The sequence below is a fragment of the Rhineura floridana genome, chromosome 4, assembly GCF_030035675.1.
Source record: "Rhineura floridana isolate rRhiFlo1 chromosome 4, rRhiFlo1.hap2, whole genome shotgun sequence".
In the NCBI taxonomy this organism is placed as follows: Eukaryota; Metazoa; Chordata; class Lepidosauria; order Squamata; family Rhineuridae; genus Rhineura; species Rhineura floridana.
The window spans coordinates 142795410-142822153 of NC_084483.1; the positions used below are offsets into that span (position 1 = coordinate 142795410).

Below are 26744 nucleotides of genomic sequence, written 5' to 3' on the forward strand. Positions count from 1 at the left end.
TACCATCATTTCTTTTCTCAGTCTTTTACTATGGATGTACCCAAAGAAGCTTTTTTGTTGCTTTTGGCATCTCGCACGAACCTCAACTCATTCTCACCTTTAGCCTCCCTAATGCCATCCATGCAATTCCATGCTACCTGTCTGCACTCTTCCTTTGTGGTCTGGCCTTCCTTCCACTACCTGTATGTGTCCTTTTTTGTTTTCAGGTCATCTCTAAGCTTTCTGTGAAGCCACATTGGCTTCTTCTGCTGTCTTCCCCCTTTTTTCTTTGATGGAATTGTTTGCCATTGTACCTTTAGAATTTCCTCTTTTAGAAACTCCCAACCCATCTTGGACTCCTTTTCTCTTTAGGGTTGCTTGCCACAGAACCTTATTTAGCATTGTTCTGAAGTAATTAAAATAGGCTTTCCTAAAGTCCAGGGTATGCGTATGGCTACTTTCAGCTTTTGCTTCCTTTAAAATCAGGAAATTTAGTATAGAGTGGTCACTTTCCCCAGAGTTCCCGTAACTCACTACATCATCTCTGTTAGAATTAAGTCAAGGACAGTTGATCCTCTAGTTCCTTTCTCCACTTTCTGTAGGAGAACGTTATCCCAACACAAGTCAGGAATTTCTTGGAGGAGCCATGATTGGCAGAATTTTACTTCCAACAGATATTGGGGTAATTTAAGTCCCCCATTACTACTACATCATGCCTCTTTGAAACATTAGCAATGTGCTTTTCAAAAGTTTCATCCTCATCTCCTTGATTGGGTGGTCAGTAGTAGACTTCAACTACCAAGTTCCTTTTATTCCTTGCCCCATTCATTTTAATCCAGATACTCTCGGTGGAGTTACAAACTCATCCTCCTGTATTTCTGTGCAGGGATATATATTTTTAACATATAGTGTGACTCTGCCTCCCTTTCTATTCCTTCTGTTCTTTTTGAACAAGTTACATCCTTCAATTGCTGTATTCCAGTCATGAGAGTCATCCCATCAAGTTTCAGTTATACCTATCAAGTTGTATTTACTCTCCTGTATTGAAAGTTCAAGTTCGTCCTGTTTGTTTCCCATACTCTGGGCAGAAACAGATATCGAACACCATGTGATATATGTCCTGGCTTCTCCTACATTTTTATGAAGATTATTACTGGGCCACATTAGAGTCATTCTCTCAGTTCCTCTTACTGTGCACAAACCTTTATTAGTTGTTACTGCCAGGTTTACATCTCCCTCTCTCTTAGGATTCAGTTTAAAGCTCTCCTGATGAATTTCTCCATGCTGTGGTCAAACACATTCTTCCCAGCCCTTGTGAGGTGCAACCCATCACTTGCCAGCAGTCCATCTTCCAGGAAGTGTAGCCTGTGGTTCCAGAATCCAAATCCCTCACATCATTCACCCAGAGTATTTTTCTTTCTCTTTCTGCTCCTTTTCTAAGTACCAGAAGGATGGATGAGAAAACTAACTGTTTCCCTGAGTCTTTGAGTTTCCTTGCCAGAGCTTCAAAGTCTGATGTGATTTCTTCATAGCTCTGCTTGGCAGTATCGTTTATCCCACACGCCTCACAGCACTTGTTCCACTTGTGCTCTAGCTGTCTTCTAGCCTGTTTCATTGCCCTTAGTTTACTGGTCTACCAAGGTGCAAACTGGGCTCCACAATGCCAGAGAGGGTGCTCAGGGCAACTGTGTTAAGAGCCCAACATGTCTCGTTGATTCACAGGGTGACAAGGGCTTCAACAGGGTCACCTGCTCTATCTACTGGGAACTCTCTGAGGACATTCAGGAATCCAGTGGGTTCCATTAGTCTCTGTGGGTGGACCATATTAATCTGTCCACCACCCCTTCAGGAGAGGATTGGAGCTGTAAGTCTAAACTTCACCAAGAAGTGGTCTCACCATGTCAATGGGGTGATATCCACCATCCCCATGTCCAGAAAACCCCTTCCTCCATCTGGAGCAAAAACCAAGTTGAGGGTGTGCCCTGCCCTGTGTGTCAGACTGGTGAAAATTTGAGATAGCACCATGGCCATAATAGAGGCCATGAAATCCCAAGCCGGAACACTAGAGGGAGCCTCAGCATGGACATTGAAATCACCCAGGACTATCATTCTGGGCTCCTCCAATACCACAGCCGAGACAGCCTCCATCAGTTTGGTCAGAGAAGCTGCTGGGCAGCAAAGTGGACAGCATACCAGCAATAATTCTAGTTTCCTGTCTCTTTGGCCTGACACGAGGTGCAGGCCCTCATAGCCAGCTCTAAGACAGAGTGGTTTTCTGATGACAGAGATGGAAATTCTGTAGACCAAAGCAACCACTCCCCCATGTCCCTGCAGTCTGTGCTGGTGTTGCACTGAGTATCCAGGTGGGCAACACAGGGTCAGATCAACTACTCCCAGCTCACTGACCCAGGTCTCAGTAATACACACCAAATCGGCACCCTCATCCATGATCAAATCATGGATTAATGGTCTTACTGTGTACTGATCTGGTGTTAAATAACAGCACACACAGGCCAGTGGGTACAGCAGATGAGCAGTGAGGAACCTGTCTTTGGGAGGAGTGGGAGTGAGGAACAAGGCATAGATAGCCTTGCCTTCATCGTCTGTGGTAGCTCATCATCTCCCCATGGCTGTACCTCCCTTTCCCCATGATCACTGAACTTGGGGTGACATAACTCATGTCCCTCCTTACTAAGATTCCTCTTAAACACATGATATGGACACAAGAAAAGTCCACCAACAAAACCTACCAGAACCAGTTATCCCAGTACACCTTTGCGATAATTGAGAACAGGCAGACTCACTTAATATCTTTCACAGGTGGCACATCTACTGCCCCCTATCTCACACCCTGGGAGGGCTAGCCTTCTGCCAGTTGCAAACTCTCACTCTGAAGCCATATGGTGACTTTCTCTTATCATATAGTTCACTGCACAGACTTGCACCCTTTCACCCTATGAAGAAACTACACATGCGCCTTACACCCTTCCCACTACTAGTCTTCTCTAGATTGTTTTTTTTTAAAATAGAACAGGTAGCACTCCTACCCTCGGGGCTCCCTAAAGGATGACCCCCTTTGGTGAAAGATTGACTGCAGCCTGTTTCTGGATTCAAGGTCAGGAAGGAGGTCCCAGTCCTTACAGCACTTACCAGGGACATCAGCTGTCTCAAGAGACAGAAGTGCAGATCAGCAAGCAAGCAAGCACCCAGTACTCACTCCAGGACAGGTCTTTTCCAGTACCCTAGTGCTGCAGCTGTTCCCCACATACACACTCACTCACACATTCAGCACTGGGTGGAGAGAACGAGCAAGCAAGGACAGGCTGATCAATTTCAGACACATTCTCCCTCTCTTCTGCTAGTCAGTTTCAAGTTAACAAGCAAAGCAGGCTGGCTTTAACATATATAAAGTGTGGTAAAAATCTGGTATCCGGAAAAGCATCTGAAGTTCATAGATTTCAGGATTGGTCCACAAAGACAGCAGACTTGTGAATGATCAGAGAGTCTGATACATACTCCAATTTCATCGACCTAATGCACACACATTCTTTCTGCCTTTTGGGGGTGGGGGAGAGGCTAATTCAGGGAGGGGGTAGAGAAAGGTGAGCAGAGAAGATAGCATCCTCAGCACTCATTTAAAATTCAAAGGTGTCCACATGCCAAAAAGGATAGTGACCCCTGGTTCAGGGGACAGAGGTTCTGTACTTTGTAGGCCATCTAGTCCTTTACTAGCCATCTAATCCCTGCTTTCAGGAAACCCAGAGCTAAAGCATCCCCAATAGATGGCTGTTTAGCCTCTTCTTTAAGACCTCTAGAGAGAGAGAACCCACAACCCCCTTTAGGTAATTGGTTCAATTATCAAACTGCTCTGTCAAAAATTTCTCCTAATGTTCAACAAAAAATCTACCATCATTATGCCCATTAGATCTAGTTCTGTCTTCTGGAGCAGCAGAGAACAAATCTTTGCCATCTTCTTTGTGACAGCTCTTCTGGTATTTGAAGAGTGCTATCATGTCCCCCTCAGTCTTCTGCAGGCTAAGTATACCCAGTTCCTTCAGCCTGTCCTCATAGGATTTGTTCTCTTTACTTCTGACCATCATCACCCCATTCTTATTCTTAAACTGGGGTGCCCAGAATTCACATGAGGTCTGATTAGTGCAGAATAAAGTGGAATTACTTTCTATTAGTTGGAAACTTTTACTCTTTTGAGGCAATCTAATATCAAATTAGCCTTTTTGTGGTTGAATCACTTTGCTGACTCATGTTCAGCTATTGTGAGAACCCTGAACAACTGCCAGCCGAACCATGTATCGCACCCATCCTATACCTGTACATTTTAAAATGCATAAATGCAAAACTCAATATATCTCTGTTGGAGTTTTATTTTGTTACTTTTGGTCCACCTTTCAATTCTGTCATTCCGCGGTGCTGGATAGCTAGCTCTCTGTTTTATGCCAACTGCAAATTTCATAAAAATTCCCTCCACCCCTTTCATCTATATAACTGATTGAAGAAAACTGGATCCAGGCTAGAGCTCTGAGGTACCACATGCAAAATCTCTCTCCAGTTTGATGAAGAACAATTGATTAGTACTCTCTGGAGTATAGTTTTCCAGCCAGCTGTGAGTCACCTGACACTACTATTATGTAGTCCACATTTAACCAGTTTATTAACCAAAATATCATGGAGAACTTTGTAAAATGCTTTTCTAAAATTAAGATAAATTACACTCACAGCATCCCCAAATTCCACAAAGTTAGTAAACTGATTAAAAAGAGAGAGATTATTCGTCTGGCAGGATTTATTCTTGACAAATCCATGCTCGCTCCTATCAATAACTGCATTGTTATCAAGATACTTTTAAATGAACTTTATAATCTTTTCTAGTGTCTGCCCTTGAATCTGACCACACTGACTGGTCAATAGTTTCCCAGATCTTCCTCTTTCCCTTTTTGAAGATTGGGACAACATTTTGCCTGTCTAACTATGCATGTCTGTATGCACCCTAAAGCAAGAGGCTTGCACTAATACCCACTTTTTTTAAAAAAAAAACCCACTTTGAACAGCTTGATTTTTCTGTGACACATTGCAGCCTGTTTTTTAATTTCTCTCAGTTTGAAACACAACCTGCCATATGACATGAGGAGCTGATCTAAAGTCTGATTAGGCTCCAAGAACTAGTTTGGATTCAAGCCATAGCTTGCAATGTGCATAACTCTGAAAAACGTGCATATCAGAATTGTGTGACTTATTAGGACAGGATTTTATTTTTTCTTGGCACAGTATATAATTTAAAAGGGTTTCTCCAGAATACTGATCTAAAACGATTTCTATTTGACAATATGGTCTCCAGCAGGAACAAAAGAGAGGGAGCTCCCAGGGTTCAATTATAAACTAAAAACAGCACAAAGCAGTTCCCTAACCACTGAGCTGCTGCTGCAGACAGCAATCAGACACATCATGGAGCAGTTGTCAGCAGCCAGAGCACCTAGTCTCTGAACCTACATGTACAGTCAGTGTTTGTGAGGGGTTGAGAGAGTGTGCTGCTACTTAAGTGCTTAAGGCAGCCTTTCCCAACCAGTGTGCCTCCAGATGTTGTTGGACCACAACTCCCATCAGCCTCAGCCAGCATTGCCAATGGTCAGGAAAGATCGGAATTGTGGTCCAACAACATCTGGAGGCATACTGGTTGGGAAAGGCTGGCTTAAGGCAACAGTTGTAGCAAGACAATGCACTGCCTAAGAATGGCAGACTGTATTATCTCGTTTCCTTTCTCCTCCTCCTCAGCCTTCCCTCTTCTTCCTTGCCTCTTCATCTCCTCAGCCTTCCCCTTACCTCGGGCTCATTCACATGGGAGCTGAACTCCGTTTTAAAGACGAAGGTTTTCCCATCGCAATAGAGTTTAAAGGTTCACATTCCTACCTTCCAATTCACTGTTTTCCATTTACACTGAAGGGAAAGGGTCAGTCACGCAGCTTCCTAATGACCATGCCCTCTTAAGGTCAAATTACCACTTCCTCTAGTTACCTTGGCAACCGAGCATGCTCAGTTTGTTCCAGGGTAAGTTTCATTTTTAAAAAAATAAGTCTTCAAGTGCGATTTTCAGAATCCAGCAGAAATACAAATATTTGTTGAACAGTGTTATGCTTTTTTGCACAAGTTAGGGGGGAAAGAAAAAAAGGCACTTTGCTGCAGGCTTGCAGAAGGGGAGTCAACAGGAAATGAGGAGGAGGGAGTGGGCGTGGACTCACAAAAACATTGGAGCTAATGTTTTGACAATTGGAGGGAAATTTCTTATACCAGATCCAAGGCTGATATAAAGTTCTGCTGTTTACAGAAGTGTGGTCGTAGATTGGAGTAGTATAAGATTTGGCATTACATGTGCTCCTCCCTTGTGCCAGCCATGTCCAATCCTCATTTCCATCCTGTTTTGGCTGCCTCACTTTCATCTTTGCTCATGGAACAGCTCTGCTGGCATAGTGTTCTGCTGGTATAGTGTTCTGCTGGCATACTTGTCATGCCAGCGACATATCTTAAATTCTGCCAGCATTGCAGGGCTTTCATCGGATCCTAGAGCCCCTCAGCCAGAGAATCTCAAGCACAGGATTGAACTCTTAAAAACTTAGATTTGTGGAGTAGAATTTTGGAAACAGATAATGAAATAAACATTAATTTGGAAACAAATGTATATGTATTATGTTAATGACTAATTTTAAGTGTCTGTGAAATATGTCTGTATTTATGGGAGGTATTTCCCTGCAGGCAGAGTTCAACAGGTATTATGACAATTGAACTGCAGCCTTCCACCACTGGAAGAACATGTATGACTATCAATAAGGTAAGTTTTTAGCATGAGATGTTTCTTTTTTAAAAACTATATATACAATTATATATTTTTTAAAAATAAAAATATATAATGTAAAAACAACTGGATACCATGGCATGTTAAAAACTAACAAATGTATTGTTGCATACACTTTCATAGATTAGAGCCTACATCATTAGCTTTAAAATATCTAATGGATATCTCTAATAACTGCATTTATATCAAACAAAGATATAAGTTAGGCTTGGGGGAACCTCAGGTTTTGTAGAAGTACAAAACATCATTAGGGAAACAAATCGAAAGCCCCCCCCCCCAAGTCAGCCAATCGAGGACAGAGCCACGTAGTGCTGATTTGCGGGGGGGGGAAGATAAACAGAAAACCAGGTGAAAGGCAAATGGAATGGAGTATTGTAAGGGAAGGAATGGGTGACTGAACAAAGCACTTTACAGGTATATTCCACACATTTTGTTTCAGGTCCTACTTATTCCCTCTATTTCCAGTATTCAAGCTCTGAGACCCATAGCTTATGTAGCCAAATGGGACCATCCACACACAAAAAGGATATACCAGTAGGGTTGGAGAACCCAACGTCTGCAAAAGTACAAAAAATCTTCTTGGTAAAAAACAGTCCCTAAAAGAACTGAGTGTGCTTAGCAGCCACATAATGCTAGCTGACCATTGTGAAGGGCTACAGAAAACCAGGAGATGGGAAATGGAATGAGTCACTGGAATCCTGAAGCACTCTACACTGTGGCTGTGTACACACCATACATTTAAAGCACACACCTCCCAAAAGCTTGAGAACTATAGTTTACCCCACAAAGAGCTATAATTCCCAGCATCCTTAAAAACTGACAGTTTCCAGGATGCTTTTTGGGGGGTACTTTAAACGTATGGTGTGTATGCAGGTAATGTTTTGTTGCCGGTCCTAGCTGTAAATTCAAATTTTGACAGTTTTATTGCCCTTACTTCTATCTGTCTTTCTTTCTATGTATCTATGTATCTGTCTGTGACTTTTGCAGCTCCATCTGATTGATGCAGCATGGTCTTATAGTAGTCCATACTCATAAAATATGTGAAAAAGCACAGGTGTAACCAGATGTCAGACCTATTGACAGAGAGTGTTTGACTTGCATTTCGAGGAAGTCCTGTAGTTAAACATGTCTAACTGTGCAATACATTTCTTGAATACCCAAAATTCATCATTTTCTCTGACTCTTTAGCTATTAACCTGTGGGGAATTCCTTCCATCTCTTTCCTCCAGAGTCCACTCTTCATAAAAGGCTAGCTATGGTTCTCTGATGTTTGCCATTCCTTTGTCATGGATCTTGGATATAAATAATGGCAATTAGTTCAATAATTACAAATTCACTAAAGTTTTTCATATGAAACAATGTGGAGGGCATGAAAAATCATGGGAGAGGGGAAAAGATGTGGAAAACTTCCCTCCCCTTCTATAGCAAAAAGACTAAACTGAACTGAAGATGGCGGCCGAGGTTTCCCTAAGGTGCTGAAGCCCCTGCCACCATCTTGGTTGATGGCAGAGATGCATGTGCATAGCACGCACGCGTGCCATCAACCAAGATGGCGGTGGAGGCTTCATCCCCTTAGTGAAACCATGTCCGCCATCTTGGTTAATGGCAATGCTAAAAGATAGGAGACAGGTAGGTGGGGTGAGGGAATGGTGGGCAGGTGGAAGCTCCTGCCCTGCGATCTGCAGCTGTTGCTGTGGATCGTGGAAGGGGAGGGGCCCCTGTAGCTCCAGGGGAAGGTGAAGCAGAGACAGGTAGGTGGGGGCATGGGGGGTCCACACGCATGCATGCACACACGTGCACACGCCAGGGCCCAGCGCAAGCTGATGCCCAAGGGCCCCTGCGTGCCTGGGGCCGGCCCTGTATGGTGACCAGAGTTTGGAAAAGTTACTTTTTTGAACTATAACTCCCATCAACCCCAGCCAGCATGGCCACTGGATTGAGCTGATGGGAATTGTAGTTCAAAAAAGTAACTTTTCCAAGCTCTGATGGCGACCCTATGAATCAGTGACCTCCAATAGATTCTTTCATGAACCACCCTGTTCAAATCTTGTAAGTTCAGGTCTATGGCTTCCTTTATGGAAACAATCCATCTGTTTAGCCTTCCTCTTTTTCTACTCCCTTCTGTTTTTCCCAGCATCATTCTATTTTCTAGTGAATCATGTCTTCTCATTATGTGTTCAAGGTATGATAACCTCAGTTTCATCATTTTAGCTTCTAGTGCAGCCTTTCCCAACCAGTGTGCCTCCAGATGTTGTTGGACCACAACTCCCATCAGCCTTAGCCAGCATTGCCAATGGTCAGGAAATATGGGAATTGTGGTCCAACAACATCTGGAGGCACACTGGTTGGGAAAGGCTGTTCTAGTGATTGTTTTGGTTTAATTTGTTCTAACACCCAATTATTTGTCTTTTTTGTGGTCCATGGTATGCACAAAGCTCTCCTCCAACACCACATTTCAAATGAGCTGATTTTTCTCTTATCCACTTTTTTCACTGTCCAACTTTCACATCCATACATAGAGATCAGGAATACCATGGTCTGAATGATCCTGACTTTAGTGTTAGTCATACATCTTTGCATGTGAGGACCCTTTCTAGTTCTCTAATAGCTGCCCTCGCCAGTCCTAGCCTTCTTCTGATTTCTTGACTATTGTCTCCATTTTGGTTAATGACTGTGCCGAGGTATTGATAAACCTTGACAAGTTCAATGTCCTTGTTGTCAACTTTAAGGTTACATAAATCTTCTGTTGTCATTACTATAGTCTTCTTGTTCAGCTGTAGTCCTGCCTTTGTATTTTTGTCCTGCTCTTTAACTTTCATCAGCATTCATTTCAAATATTTACTGGTTTCTGTTAGTAGTATGGTATTGTCTGTGTCATGCGCCTCCCCAATCTCTGAGCAGTGAGATCCCAGGGGTCCCTGCGCTCCCCCAGGGTTTGGTTTCCTTTGGAAAGAAGGTCAGTGGAGACTGCAGTGTCTTTATGAAATATGGTTTATTTATTTACACACATTCCAACCTGAGCTTAAGATGGAGGGGGTTCAATGCATCAGCAGTCCAATATCCAGTTTTTCCATCTGGGTTACAGGAGGCATCCTATAGCCATGATGCAGAGAGCCTGCCTCTGCCTGCCTCCAGTCTCCAAGCATTCTCCAGACACACTAAAACTACAAGCCTCTCCTGGGCTCCAGAGGGGGGTGCCCTCCTGAAGAGTTTCAGTGACAAAAGGGTCTTCCTGGCCCATTCACCAGTTGCTGGGCAACCAATAATCCCATTATCCTACCTGGCCACTCTATGTGTTTAACAAAGGAAATTCATCTGGCCAGCAGAGCCAGCCCCAAGGCATGGGATTCCAAATCAGAGGCTGGAAAGGGGACCCACAGGAATCATCCATCCCAACCCCCCTCCTGATAACACTACACCCTTCCCTGAAAAAGGTCTGTCCCAGACCTGCATGCCCTCAACCACATGCACATTTTCCCTTGCTCCCCCAAACAGTTGTACATACACCCACAATCCAACAGTCACAGAATAGTAAATCTTAACATTAAAACCCTATTACAAAAAAACTATCAACATAATTTCTAAGAAATCATTAAACAGCTCATATCCCCACACACATGCAAAAGCACAAAACAGCATTTCAAAAGGCAATACTAAAACCATCAGAAAAATTCCTACAGCAGATCAGTACATAGTCCCATCAGTACACAGTCCCATAAGCACAACCCCCACCCCAAACCATGCGGTTGGCCACATGGCCCTTTATCTTGGGGCTTCATGGAGTTCCCAGTCCAAGCTCATCCCTGCTGTTGCCTACAGGGTCTTGGGACTCCTCTCCAGGAACAGATTTGTTTCCTCATCAGCACATGGCAGGCTGTAGCCATTTTCTTCCCACTCTCTTCTCTAGGAAAAGTCTTTAAGCCAGTCCACTTCATATCCTGCCCCAAACTCCAAATCAAAGTCCTGCCACAAGTCTTTATCTGGGGGCATCTTCTTCAGGACCAGCTGGCCTAGCCCACCCAGGTTGGCAGAAAGAAATCTTCTCTGTTCTCCCTCACCATCTCCAGTGTGAAACATGGGCCCAAACAGAGGCAGGTAACCCTCCCAGTGTCTCTTGCCCTCCAAACTCATAGGGCGCTGGGTGCCTCTCACTGCTGGAATTTGCCCAGGGACTGCACCCATCATAGGAGCTGCATCCCACCCTATAAGATCATTATGGGGCACCCAAGGGGCAAAGTCAATTTGGGGATTTTATCTCACCCATCTCTCCAGGTGCTGGGAGTTCCTCTTGGACTTGCACTCCCACCTCAGGCTTTTCCTCCTGCACTTTCTCTTCCACAGCTGGCACACACAGGGCGAAGAAATCTATAGACAGCTGCTCTTCTCCAGCCTCTAGTTCACCTTTCTCCAAGGCCTTTTCTTCCTCCTGCACTACTTCTTTAACAGCAGGCACACAGGGAGCAGAGAAATCTATCAGCAGCATCTCTTCTCCATCCTCTTTCTCACTTTCTTCCAAGGCATCTTCCTCTCCATTTTCCATCCTGTCCCCCTTAAACTCTTGGGGCTTTACTTCCAGCTTTTTGCTATCTTGTCCCCTGGCAGGCTCCTGGACAGTCACAGCTCCTTTCTCCGCTACTGACTGCAACTCCTCACAGTCCAATCCCTCCAGCTGCCCATCCACTTTCTGGATCTCTTTAGCCACCCCAGTCTGGGTGCTCTGCAGCTGGACTCCTGGGTCACTCTTGACTACTTGTAGCGGCTGATCAGGCAGGGCTCTCACCTCCTCACATAGGGTCTCCTTTTCCTCTCCCAAGAAGCTTCCAGTGATCTCCCCCATACGTTGCCAGTGCTCCCATTCCCATTGCCTCTGCTGATGGTCCTCTTGGCTATACTGCTGGAACATAAATCTCATCTGTTCCAGGAGGGTTGCTGTTATCCCCTCCATCTTGACTCAGGCACACCTTGCTCCCAATGCTTCTCCCAGAAAACTCAATCCCACTGCTAACACCAGTGTTGTGCGCCTCCCCAATCTCCGAGCGGTGAGATCTCAGGGGTCCCTGCGCTCCCCCAGGGTTTGGTTTCCTTTGGAAAGAAGGTCAGCGGAGACTGCGGTGTCTTTCTGAAATATGGTTTATTTATTTACACACATTTCAACCTGAGCTTAAGATGGAGGGGGTTCAATGCATCGGCAGTCCAATATCCAGTTTTTCCATCTGGGTTACAGGAGGCATCCTATAGCCGTGATGCAGAGAGCCTGCCTCTCTGCCTGCCTCCAGTTTCCAAGCATTCTCCAGACACACTAAAACTACAAGCCTCTCCTGGGCTCCGGGGGAGGTGCCCTCCTGAAGAGTTTCAATGACAAAAGGGTCTTCCTGGCCCATTCACCAGTTGCTGGGCAACCAATAATCCCATTATCCTACCTGGCCACTCTATTTGTTTAACAAAGGAAATTCATCTGGCCAGCAGAGCCAGCCCCAAGGCATGGGATTCCAAATTAGAGGCTGGAAAAGGGACCCACAGGAATCATCCATCCCAACCCCCATCATCATGACAGTCTGCATATCTTAAATTACTGATATTTCTCCTTCCAATTTTCACACCTCCTTCATTTTGGTCCAGTCCCTCTTTCCATATGATATGTTCTGCATATAGATTAAACAAATAGGGTGATAAAATACACCCATCTCACACCCTTTCTGATGGGGAACCAATCAGTTTCTCCATATTCTGTCCTTACAGTAGCCTCTTGTCCAGAGTATAGGTTGCGCATCAGAACAATCAGATGCTGTGGTACCCCCATTTCTTTTAAAGCATTCCATAGTTTTTCATGATCTACATAATCAAAGGCTTTGTTGTAATATATAAAGCACAGGGTGATTTTCTTCTGAAATTCCTTGGTCCGTTCTATTATCCAACATATGTTTGCAATATGATCTCTGGTGCCTCTTCCCTTCTAAATCCAGCTTGGATGTCTGGCATTTCTCACTCCATATATATTGACAGCCTTTGTTGTAGAATCTTGAGCATTACTTTACTTGCATGGGATATTAAGGCAATAGTTTGATAATTGCTGCATTCCCTGGGATCCCCTTTTATGGAATTGGGATGTCTATTGAACTCTTCCAGTCTGTGGGCCATTGTTTAGTTTTCCATATTTGTTGACAAATTTTTCTCAAAATTTGGACAGATTCAGTCTCGGTAGCTGGTAACAACTCTTTTAGTATGCCGTCTATTCCTGGTGATTTGTTTCTTCCAAGTATTTTAAGAGCAGCTTTCACCTCACATTCTAAAATTTCTGAGTCTTCTTCATACAGTTCCTCCATGAATGAATCTGTTATCCTTGCATCTCTTTTATAGAGTTCTTCAGTGTATTGCTTCCATCTTCCTTTTCTTTCATCTCCGTCAGTCAATGTGTTCCCTGTTGATTATTCAACATCCCTACTCTTGGTTTAAATTTCCCTTTGATTTCTCTAATCATTTGGAATAGGGCTCTTGTTCTTCCCTGTTTGTTGTCCTCTTCTATTTCTACACAATAACTATTGTAATAGCTCTCTTTGTCCCTACATACTAGTCACTGTACTGTTGCATTTAGGGTTCTAACTGTGTTTCTATCTCCTTTTGCTTTCATTCTCTCTTTAACCATTTGAAGAGTTTCTTCAGTCATCCACTGAGGTCTTTCTCTCTTTTTAACTAGAGGTATTGTCTTTTTGCATTCGTCCCTGATAATGTCTCTGACTTCACTCCATAGTTCTTCTGGTTCTCTATCAACTAAGTATAAAGCCTCAATTCTGTTCCTTATTTGATCTTTATATTCTTCTGTGATGTTATTTAAATTGTATTTTGGAATGATGATTGCTTTGTTGTTCTTCTGTACCTTTACTCTGATTTTCAATATTACCAGTTCATGATGTGAACCACAGTCTGCTCCTGGTCTTGTTTTCACAGTAAGTATGCAACTTCTCCATATTCTGCTACCAATTTTATAATCAATTTGATTCCTATATTGACCATTTGGTGATGTTCACGTGTACAGTAGTCTTTTCCGTTGCTAAAAAAATGTGTTTGCAAGAAACAAATTATTGCTTCACAGAATTCAATAAGTCCTTCTCCTGCTTCATTTCTATCTCCTAAGCCCCATTTCCCCACAGTTCCTAGTTCTTCTCTGTTTCCTACTTTTGCATTCCTATCCCCCATGATTATCAGCACATCTTGTTTTGTTGTGTGATTAATTTCTTCCTGTTCTTCTGCGTAAGATCTCTTCAATTCCTCTTCTTCTACGTTTGCCGTTGGAGTGTAGACTTGGAAGATAGTTATGTTGATAGGTTTCCCACTTATTGATATCACTCGCTCAGACCTTGCACTATAGCGTCTAATTGCTTTTGCTACATCACTTCTTACTATTAAAGCAACCCTGTTTCTTCTTAATTTCTCATTTCCTGCATAAAATATTTTGTAGTTATCCAATTGAAAATGTCCCATTCCCGTCCATTTTAATTCACTCATGCCAAGTATTGTAATGTTGATACATTCCATTTCTTGCTTGGCAATTTCTAACTTTCCCTGGTTCATGCTTCTCACAATCCATGTTCCTATTGTGTGTGCTGTACAACTCTGGACTCTCCTTTCACATCTGTGCACATCAGCCTCTGGGCTTCCTTTCGGCTTTGACCCAGCTGCGTCATTAGTCACAGCGGTACTTGTACTTGTGCTTTGTTCTTCCCCAGTAGTTCGGTGAGTGCCTTCTGACCTGGGGGGTCTCATCTTCCAGCACTGTCTCGTGTTGCATTTTGGATACTCTGTTCATAGGGTTTTCGTGGTAAGAGGTATTCAGAGGTGATTTACCATTGCCTTCCTCTGAGTTTGGATGCATCTTAGTTTGGTGTCTCAGCTTTGACCATTCCGCCTTGGGTGCCTCTGCTAGGAGTTTAGTCTCTTGGTCTAGACTCCTGATGGCATTGCTCTCAGCTTCTTCAACACTCTCAAACTCCCTCACCACATTAAGATGTGCATCCTAGAAGGGGCTATTTTGATTATAGCCTGCTATTGAACATCTCTGAGGAAATATACTCTGGATTGCCTTGTAAGAGTCTAAGGAAGGGTATACACAGACTGAGCCTAGAAAACTGAAACATCTTAAACCCAAAAATAGCTATATTGATTATAGCCTGCTATTTTGGGTTTAAGATGTTTCAGTTTTCTAGGCTCAGTCTGTGTATCCCCTCCCTCAGACTCTTACAAGAGAATCCTGAGTATGTTTCCTCAGAGATGTTCAATGGGACTTAGTCCAAAGTAATTATACTGAGGTTTGCAGCGAGAGTCTTTTTTGAACTTGCTTTTTACCAAGAGGGACTGGTTTCTGGGAGTGAAAACTGCTCCTAACACAATCTAGCCAAATTTACTCATCAATTTCATTGAGGGAAAGTTCAGTATTTGATTAATTTTCCAAGTGAAATTAGTGGAACTTAAGGGCTTTCTTTAGCCTATTCTGCATTGGAATGCACATATAAGAAAAAAATACCCTCATTTTATTTGTACTATATTTTTAATACTGCGTATATGTAATTCACAAAAATGTGCTTTCAAATGTAGAATTCTAAACCTAGATCTGTGTTGTGTCAAATATATATATATTTAAAAATGTGCCATTGCAGTGGTGTAGATCTGCACAGAAATTAATTTTAACACGGATATTTTGGCAAGTTTGGGGGAAATTGTCAACTTACCAGAATGTGTTTCTTTTCAGCTAGCTCACATATATATTGATTGTGCTCCAATGGAAAACCTGAAAATTCACAAGCAAGTTACAATCTTATTCTTTTTTCTGCTTTCTGTTATATTGCAACAGAAATGTAGATACTGTTGTCAGATTCAATGCTGTTGAATTTCCTTTGATGTTGTTCGTATTGTTTGTTTAATTGGTTTTATATTGTTTTATTGTTTTATTGTTGATTTTTAGCCACTTCAGAAATCCTATTTTTGCGACACACGGGTATGAGAGAAAGAAATGAATATGCTTGTGAGCACAAAAAACACTGATGGATCAGACCAAAGGTCCATCTAGTCCAGCATCCTGTTTTCCACAGTGACCAACAAGATACTCCCCCAGATCCCAAGTGGGGCATGAAAGCAATGGTATTCCCTCAACAAATGCTTTTTAGTGGCACACTGACTCTGAACATGGAGGTTTGATTAATTTAGCTTTCACATCTAATGACTGTTGATAGACTTACCTTCCACAAACTTATATTATCCCCTTTAGCCAATGATCAAAGCCAATGACCATCACCACTGTTTGTGGTAATGACATCCATAAATTAATTAGGCCTTGTGTAAAGTAGTGTCCAACAGATTCAGATAATTTAATTTCCTTCATATTAATTCTGGAATTTTTGAGTTGGGATGTATGTATACTGAACAAGAACAGAGAAGTCATATAGCTACACAATCTCTGCCCATTGGGTTTGCAGTTTACAGAAGACAGGGATGGACCAACAACCAACAGTGAATAAAGGGGGTGATATAGGACACAATCAGTGGTGATACAGGCCAAGTGACCCAGCATTCACACACACACACACACACACACACACACACACACACACAGCTAATTTCTCTGCAACTAAAGCATACTAAGATAATGTTGTTAGAAGCCTTCAGGAGCACACACCCATCTGGAGAGCACCATCTGAATCCTAAACAGTTACCAAGATGTATTGTCTGCAAAAATGCTTCTCTGGAACACTTCTCTGTGCAGGCATCCCCTTTGTCTCTTCACCTGAGTATCTTGTTTTAACTGCTATGTTGTTTTAATGAGTTTATTTTATTGTGTACAACAACAACAACAATAATAATGTATTTAGGATCAAACAAAATGTATTGCACCAGTTCTAGGCTCCCACATTTTTAAAAAGTTAAGTGCAGCTACAGATGTGCAAGAATAAGATCAGGACAGCAGCACTAGAAAATGAAGTTAATCCTTTTCCCCAGCATCATTTTCTGAAATAAAATTGTCCCCTCCAAAGCTGCTATTTGGTTCACATGGGAAAGCATACACAACTTCAGGGGAAAGGATTTAAAATGGGAAAATGTCATGGGAAGGAAGCTTAACCTCCTCTTCCCAATGCCGCCTCCGTGATACGATTCGGATCATTCCTATTAACGGTTTAAAAAAAACAGACCTGATCTGTAGTGCACGTAGTTGCGCTTTTAGTCTAAACAGCAAGAACAAAGTGTTGATGTGTGCGGTTGTGACAGCACACATTACTTTTGGTAGTAAAATGGTCAAGAAACATCACAGAGGCAATAGATCTTGTTAAGAGTCCTTTTTACTCGGACATTAAGGCTTGTAGCAGTTACAAGTAGCTTCCCCCCCCTCTAGACAGAACATCTCTCTCTGAAAGCGAAACTTAGACAGACACAAACAGAAGACTGTGGGAACTTTTCCCAGCCGATATCTCCCTGGTTGCCATGACTACATTACTGGCCTTGGCTGTCCGTTCCCAGGCTGGGCAAAGACTTAACTCCTGATAACGCTCCTGCTAGCTTCAAACTTTCAGCCTTTCAGACTTGATGGAAAACAACCAGTGGCAGTAATGCCTAATGGGTCAATAGGTCCCCCTTTTTTCATCATGTCTGAAAAAAAAACACATTACAACAATACATTTCTACAATTCAAAGGTATACATACATGCATCCAGTAATACATCTCAATACATTGCAGCATACTTTTCATTTCCAGTTTACAGTTCACACAGCTTAAAACTTTATTAGCATTGTACTTCAACTCATTCCAAGCCTTGTCACCATTCTACCAAATTTCTCCTCACACAAAGGCTTGGTCATGATGTCAGCCACCATGTTGTTAGTGTCACAAAATGTCAGGTTAACAAACCCCTGCTGCACACAATCCCTTACATGAAAGTATCTGACACTGATATGTTTTGTTCTTTTAGTATGAGCCTCTGATTTAGCTATTTTGATGCAGGTCTGATTGTCTTCATATACAGTGATCGGTTGTTGTATCTCAATGCCTATATCCTGCATGAGCATTGTGAACCATTGCAGCTCATTGCAGGCATGGGATAGAGCCACATACTCTGCTTCTGCACTTGAGGTGGCAACCACATTTTGTTTCTTGCTGCTCCAGTCAATGCAAGACCCGTGCCACATCACAACTATGCCAGAGGTTGACTTACGACTGCTCAGCTCCCCTGCATGATCTGCATCCACAAAACATTCAAGACCTCCTGTCTTTGCTCCTGACAAAACCAGACTCTTTGTCTTCGTGCCTTTCAGATAACGCACTACCCTTTTAACTCCCTGCCAGTCAGCCTCTGATGGATGCTCTACTTTCCGGCTTAATATGCTGACTGCATTACATATGTCTGGGCGAGACACCTTCACCAAATATTGTAATTTCCCTATTATACGCCTGTACTTCTCTGGTTCTGTACAAGGCGTCTCTTGAACGTTCTGTTGAAATGCCACAACCATTGGAGTCTTCACAACATTGCATTCTGTCATGTTGCATTCTTCTATGATCTGATTTATTTTACTTTCCTGACTCAATGTTATGCTCCCGTCTGCTTCACACACAATGTCCGTGCCTAAATAGTGTGTGACAGGCCCCAAATTCTTTGTGTCCACCTGCCTGCCCAGTTGCTCATTAAATTCCCGTTCCTCTTGCTGCTCATGATAAATATACATGATGTCATCAACATAAACTGCACAGAACGTGGTTTTCGTCCCGTCTCTTTACATACACGCATGGATCTGCCTTGCATCTTTGGAATCCCATTCCCTGCAACACTCTGTCCAATTTCTCATTCCAGCAGCATGCACTTTGCTGCAGTCCATATATTGATTTATGCAGTTTACATACAAACCCGTCCTTTGACACAGAACCCGGAGGCAGCTCCATATATATCTCCTCTCTTAAATCACCATGCAGGAATGCCGTCCCTATATCGTAGTGATTTACGCTCGTGTTCTGCATCGCTGCTAGCTTCAGCAGCACACGAATGGACTCATGTTTCACAACCGGGGCGAAAACAGCATCATAATCTGTCCCATGCTGCTGGGTGAATCCCTTGGCTACCAAACGTGCCCTGTACCTCTGTACTTCCCCGGAACTTGCTTTCTTCTTCTTAAACACCCATCTGCAACCTATGGCCTTTTTACCCATGGGAAGCTTTACTAACGTCCACATGCCATTCTGTTCCATGGCTTTCAATTCTTCCTGCATGGCCTGCTGCCACTTGTGTTGCTCTGCCTCAGGCATCAGCCTGATTTCATTAAATGAGGATGGTTCCTCAAGTTCCACATGAGGCTCCTCTATCTGAATAGTCAATGCCGACGGTGTTTCAACAACAGTCTTCTTACAGCCCTGACCGTCGTTAACTTTCCGCCCCATTAAACTCAAGTCATTAACACACTTCACACCCATGGACATTCTAAACAGCCCTTGTGTCATAAAACCCTTGCAGATGACTTCGCCTCCTTTTTGCACAAGACATTTACCTTTTTCAAACAACACAGAAAACCCAATGCTGGTTAATTTTTGGACTGACAAAATATTATTAGACAATTCAGGGACATACAATACATCAGAAATTATGCCAATCTTATCCAATCTCACCGATCCTCGCGCTTTGACAATTCGTCTCGATCCATCAGCTAAAAGAACAGAGTCCTGCACCTCTTTTGCCGTGTGAAATAAACTTAAGTCTTTTACGAGTGTATGGGACGCTCCACTGTCCAAAGTCCAGTCCATCTCCATAAACTGAGGCTTTTCTGCGCTGACAAAGTTCACACTGCCCTGTTTCCAGTCTCCATCTCTGCTTCTTTGCTTGACTGCACAGTCTCTTTGAATATGTCCACGTGCTCCACAAAAGTAACAAGTTTTCAGCCGTTGCTGCTCCTGCTTGCTATCCTGCTTGCTTCTGCCAGCTTCCTTCGGTTTGGCCTTTTTCGCCTCCTGTCTCCGCTGCCACTCCTGGGACAAATCCTGCAACGCGTCCCACATTCTTCTGGCTGACGGTGCATCGCTCACGTACATCAGTTGAGAGTCGGATAGAGCCAAGATAATAAATGCCTGCGCCTTCTCATCTCTGCGCTTCCAGGCCGCGGTCGGTGCCGCCGGTGGGGGGGCTTCAATAACGTCAAATAAATCCTCTGTTATCAGGAAAGCACGCATCCTCAGCTTCCAGCTGGCGTAATTCTTTTCTGTAAGTTTCTCCATCGGCAAGCCTCCAAAAATGTTTACAGCCATGTTCGCTCACCTCTGTCTGGCACAATCAATCAAGCTGCTCTCTGGAACTCAGTCTGCAGCTCAGACCACTTACTCACTCTGTAACGTGCGCTGGATCTGGGCCCATAACCCTGTTGATGTGTGCGGTTGTTGCGTGACAGCACACGTTATTTTTGGTAGTAAAATGGTCAAGAAACATCACAGAGGCAATAGATCTTGTTAAGAGTCCTTTTTACTCGGACATTAAGGCTTGTAGCAGTTACAAGTAGCTTCCCCCCCCTAGACAGAACATCTCTCTCCGAAAGCAAAACTTAGACAGACACAAACAGAAGACTGTGGGAACTTTTCCCAGCCGATATCTCCCTGGTTGCCATGACTACATTACTGGCCTTGGCTGTCCGTTCCCAGGTTGGGCAAAGACTTAACTCCTGATAACGCTCCTGCTAGCTTCAAACTTTCAGCCTTGATGGAAAACAACCAGTGGCAGTAATGCCTAATGGGTCAACACAAAGAGGCCATGTTGACAGTTTTCACATAACTAAAAGTATGTAAAAAAAGAGAAGATATAATTGTTCAAAATATCTATTGACCATGGGACACACATATATAGATTTCCATTGAAAAGTGATTTAGAATAGACATTAGAAAAAAATTGGCTAACTCTTACCAGATCAGCTTAGAAATAGAACAAGCTTTTTATCGAGGCTATGCAAACTTCTTATTTGTTACATTTTCATGGAGATAATTCAGAATTCTGTCAGAAATAGTTAGGTAGCCCACTATAGGGTCAAGCTACCGAGTATGACTGATGGGATCCTCCTAAATTTAAGATTATATTTGTATCTGGCCTTGAAGAGTTGCCATACAAATATAACTATTTATCTTACCTTTCCTCAGCATCCTAGTCTATTATCTTTGCTTCCTAAGCTGCTATATAACTTGGATAGATTGTTCTTTTTCAATAGAACCTGGGGAGAACCCAAAAGGCTGTGCAGACTTCTACATGCCCAATGGAATGTTTAAGGCCTCAATCTCCTACAGCAGGCCAACTGTCCCATAATGAAAAGCTCTACTTAAAATCTGGTGATGCTCTGGTACAGAATCCAACACTATGTACAAAAAGTAAAAACTGGGAAAGTTCCTGTGCGTGCATGGAAGCATGCAAACCATGCTCTTTGTACTTGAATTTTGTTCCCAAGCCTCTCCCTATCTCAACAGTAGTGATCTCAAACAACAGCCACTGTTACCAAGAACAACATGTGGTAGGATAGTCCCCCATGCTAACATGTCAGCTTCAAGTCTGTTAACAGTACTTGCACCACTTGTGACCCCTGTTCACCATTAATTGCAAGTATGAGACCTCATGGCATGGACTGAAAAAATGCAATGTGGACCATGCACATATATCCAATGTATATTCAGCAGAGCTTGGAAAAGTTACTTTTTTGAACTACAACTCCCATCAGCCCCAGCCAGCTGGCTGGGGCTGATGGGAGTTATAGTTCAAAAAAGTAACTTTTCCAAGCTCTGATATTCAGTTCCTAAAAAGCAGCCTCTACAGATACACCTTTATGATATTCTCAGGGGAACATGATCATCTGATAAATTACAGGATGAAAACACTGATATACATCCATATCCAGTGTTACAGAATTCACTCACTGCTGAAATACAAGAGGCCCCATCTGTATTGGCATTCTGTTGGCTTTTGAAAATGCACTAGTCAGTGCAGGCATCCCCTTGATCTCTTGACCTGAGTATCTTGTTTCAATGAGATTATTTTATTGTGTACTTTAATAATGGATGTTTATATTTCAGTATCTGTGTAATTGGTGTTATACTTTGGAAACTGCTTAGAACCCTATTTTGGCATTAATGATTTTATTAATAATGATTTTATTATATATAATGATTTTATTATTATATATAAACTATAGAAGGACTATCAGGAGTTTAGTGCCATATTTTCAAGCTATCCTTTAATCATAAATATCTGTATATAACTGTACTTCTCTATTTTGTATCCACAGACCCGTAAGTTGTAGTGTTGAAAGTTTTACGGTCAAAATACCAGCGTAAGAAACTTTATACAAAATATGGATGGAAACAGCTTGCTTTTGATTGTCATTCTGGATTGATGTCTGTTTACTAAAGTATTCTGTAGCTGGTGGAGGACAGAGACATCACTTTTAGGGATTCTTTCATACTGCCATACATCAGAGTTGTCAACTTTGATAGCAATCATCTTGGGGGGGGTGAGATAGTGAATATAGACAGACAATTCTTCCCTAAGAACATAAGAAGAGCCTGCTGGATCAGGCCAATGACCCATCTAGTCCAGCATCCTGTTCTCACAGTAGCCAACCAGTTGCCCATGGGAAGCCCATGTGCAGAACCTAAGTCCCTCCGAAAGATCATCCCAGCAGACAGTACTAGTAATTTAGTTGGCAAGTGGCAGGTCTCCTGTGTGGAGGTTACTTGGATCAGAGTTAATGGGTGAAAATCAATTTCATCTATGTATATTTTCTTTACTTTCATAGTGTACAGGTATATTGTAACTTTTTTAAGAATTTTAATTCTTTTAAAGAATATAGAAATAGTATATAATTTTTCAGTCTTCTCAAAAGAATATTAAGGGTATCTCAATCTCAGAGTACTAAGAGAGCGTAGGGGACCCTGCACAGGGGTTTGGTTTCTTTGGAATGAAGGTCACTGGAGCTCCTGGCATTTTCTATGGTATAAGGTTTATTTATACATATGTACAGACTGAGCATAAGATGGAAGGTTCACAGCATTCTCACAAATCCTGCTCCTCCATTATGTTCTGGGGGGCAGGTACTCAATGTCATTGCATCAGATCCAGCCCAGAGAGCAAGTCAAACCTCTTTTCTGCTTCAGTCCCAAGACTGACTGTCCTTTGTTCTCTTTCAGACACAGACACCTTGCTAACACCACCTCCAGAGAGGAAAGGAGGATGGGGGAGGCCTGCTCCCTTTTGCTTACAGAAAGATCTCCAGCTATTAGTTTCTGTGACAGCTCATTGCTGTACCTTACATTACAAAGCAGATTTCTTCATTCATTCATTCATTCAAATTTATATCCTGTCCTTCCTCCCAAACTAAAGGTGGCAAACACATCAGCCTTAAAACAGTACAATAAAAATAAAACAATGTATCTAAAAAGATCTAAAAAACAATCACTTATTCTCACAGCTAATCATTTCAAGGTTGGCAGGAACAGAAACTTTCAGCCATCAAATGCCTGGGTAAACACAAATGTTTTTAAATTCTTCCTGAATGTTAAAAAAGGGATAGATGCATATAATCAGGGAGGGCATTCCACAAATGGGGAATCCCCACTGAAAACGCTAATGCCAACTGGGCAGCACCCAACTACTGAGGCCGCCCCTGCCAATCATAGTGCCCAAGATGGTTGATATTGTGGAAGGCACTTTTTAAAGAACTTGAGTGCCAAGCTGTTTAGCGCTTGTTTTGCTAGTATTAACACCTTGAATTGGGCCCTGTAGCTCACTGGCAGCAAATGCAATGATTTCAGGGCCAGTGATACATTGTCCCTTTAGGCTGTCCCACTTACCATACCAGCAGCCGCATTCAGCACTAGCTGCAGCCTCTGTACCACCTTCAGAGTAGTAGTCCAGACAAGAGGTCACCAGAGCATAGACAACTGAAGTCAGGCTATGCCACCCTGGGCTCCTGCTGGGAGGAAGAGCAGGATATAAATCTAATAAGAAATTAAAAAATAAAATAAAAATATCGTGGTCCAGGAGTGGCTATAGCTGGCAGACCAGCCTAAGCTGGGCATAAACACTCCTAGACACAGAAACCTCTTAAGACTCCAGTGACAAATTGGAATCCATAAATACTTCCAGACTACAAACCTGTTCTTCAGGGGATGTCCCCTCCTAGAACAGGTGGCCCATGTGATTCCCAGCACAGCACCTCCATCTCATCCAGTTTCAGCCTCAGCTTGGCTCCCATCCAAGTTATCTGTGCCTCCAGACACTGGTCAACACTTTTACAGTCTCTGCTGATTCTGATATAATGGAGAGATAGAGCTGTGTGTTTTCAGCATATTGGACAGCACCATGCTCCTAACTGGATAACAGTTCCCAATGGTTTCATATAGCTGTTGAACAACATAGGATGGAGAACAGGACCTTAATGGAAGTCACAATTCAAAAGCTATGGAGATGAGCAACATTATCCTACTACTTTCTAGTAACAACCCTATAGGTAGGAGTGAATCAACTGTAATACAATGCCCCCAGTTCCTGCCCCTCTGTTGCTCCAGTAGGACACCATGGTCAACTGTATTAAAAGTTGCTGAGGTCAAGATGACCCAACAGAGTTGCATTCCCCCTGTCTCGTAATACAGATCATCAATCAGGACAACCCAGGCTGTTTTTGTGCCAAAATTGGACTGAAACTAGACTGGAATGGATCTAGATAAAATTAACAGACCTGCCTAGGCAATTTACTTAACAAAAATCTAGTTTGACTATTTTAGCAGTCTCTTTTTCTGCAAAATTCAATCTTACAACTATAAAATCACATGACCCCAGAAACCCATTTAGTCTAACCCCAAACTCTTTATAAGTTAGTGAGCTTACTACTAAGTCATTTGCTAAATTTATACTCCATCATATCATTTTGCTATAATGAAAAGGAGAACATAAGAAGAGCCTGCTGGATCAGGCCAATAGCCTATCTAGTCTAGCATCCTGTTCTCATAAAGGTCAACCAGTTGCACATGGGAAACCCACAAGCAGGACCTGAGTGCAAACAGCAGTCTCCCTCCTGCAATTTCCAACAACTAGTATTTGGAAGCATACTGCCTCCACCTATGGAGGCAGAGCATAGCCATCATGGCTAGTAGCCACTGGTAAATTTTTCCTCCTTGTCTAATCCTCTTTTAAAGCCATCCAAGTTGGTGGCCATCTTGTGGGAGCAAAGTCCATAGTAATTTATGTGCTGTGTAAAGCAGTACTTTCTTTTGTCTGTCCTAGATCTTCCAACATTCAGCTTCATTGGATGTCCGCAAGTTATAGTGTCATGAAGGAGAAAAACTTTATCCACTTTCTGTGCATAATTTTATACTCTTCTATCATGTTACCTCTTACTTGCCTTTTCTCTAAACTAAAAAGTCCCCAATACTGCAACCTTTCCACATAGGGGAGTCGCACCATCCCCTTGATCATTTTGGTTGCCCTTTTCTGAACCTTTTCCAGCTGTACATAAATAAAGTAGGCAAAGTACATTTTATTTGTTAACCCATAAGCTGTAACAAAACTGACATATCAATACAAAATAAAATTTAACAAACAGTAGCTGCATAGGTACTTCATATGTAGATACGACAAGAACCATGATTTGATAATCAAGATAAAGGTATCAAAATCCATTCAGCTAATCATTAAAACAACCCACTTTTACTGCACATGTTCCACTGCAAAGGCAAATAAAGCCACCTTTCCAGTTTACTGACACTGTTGGCTAACAGATACTCAGTTTTGTGTTGATCTGACTAAGCCAACAGCATTGGCAAAAAGCTATTCTAGATGTGTATCTTAAGTCATTGTAAATAGGCCAACAAAACAAACAGTGGAATAGATTTTCTATTGAATCCCTCACGCAGGTACAAACTTTGTATAAATAAAACACTAACATTTCTGCATCTGGAGACAGCCCATGCCAGACACTTCCTGCACTACTAATTTGAATAATTGTCAAGAGTCTTCCTCAGTCATCAGCCCAGCATGACTTTCTTCTTAGAAGCATTAACAGCACTTTTCCTGCAGTTGGTCCTGGCTAACTTGGCAGTTTGACTTTTATCTGGAGCCAACTACAAATCTTCTACAAAACCAGTTCTTACCCATTTCTTCCCAATCTAAATGCAAGGTGCTAATTTCGTCCTTAAAATGGTCTGCGTCTGGAATATCTGAGGGAATATTTATTTTCTCACATATACCCTCTAATTACAGATAAAAATGGAGTGACCAACATTTTAGTCTTCAGCTGAAAGTAGCTTCTTTATGATTGTCACCTGTGTTATAAAACTCCTTCCCAAGGGAGATAAGTAAGGTCTTCTTCACTAAAAAAAATAATGGTTGATGAAAACACAATTGTTTTCATAGGCTTTCTGAGATCGGAATTCTGACATTTTATTTTTGTGGAAGTCCTTTTTGTTGGAAAAGCACACAAGTTTAATAAACAAATAATAGAGAAAAACCACTTTTATTTTATAGTGCTCCTGTTCTTGATGACCATTCATATTGTCCCTTTTTATTTATCTGAAGGGTTTTTATTCTACTGTTCAGTCAAAAAAGGCTCCCAGAGTGGCTTACAGAGATCAATAATAAGGCACCCCTACCGTTAAACTTAAAGACATGACACAAAAGGAAAAGGGATTGGGAGGAAGGAGGAAAACAGCCCAGTCAGGCCTAGTAGTCCTTAGTTAACAAAACTTATTAAAATGAGCAGCTGTAACATAAAACTGTTCAAGGGAAGGAGGAGCTAAAAGTTGCTGGTCTCTCAGCTAAGCCAGTGGCTCTGCTTTCCTTTTCCTTCCTCTACTACATATTCACATGTTCTTGTTCCATTCCATCCTTTTGAACACAGAGCAGTTGCACTCAGG

General features: G+C 42.3%; 1 protein-coding gene across 1 annotated transcript in view; it reads left to right on the plus strand.

Annotated features, from left to right (window-relative positions):
- Positions 1–26744, plus strand: part of CATSPERE (catsper channel auxiliary subunit epsilon) — a 236210-nt gene that overhangs the window by 155176 nt on the left and 54290 nt on the right. The window contains exon 13 of the mRNA XM_061626112.1: positions 6742–6817. Coding sequence (XP_061482096.1) covers positions 6742–6817 — 76 coding nt within the window. The remainder of the gene's footprint in view (positions 1–6741; positions 6818–26744) is intronic.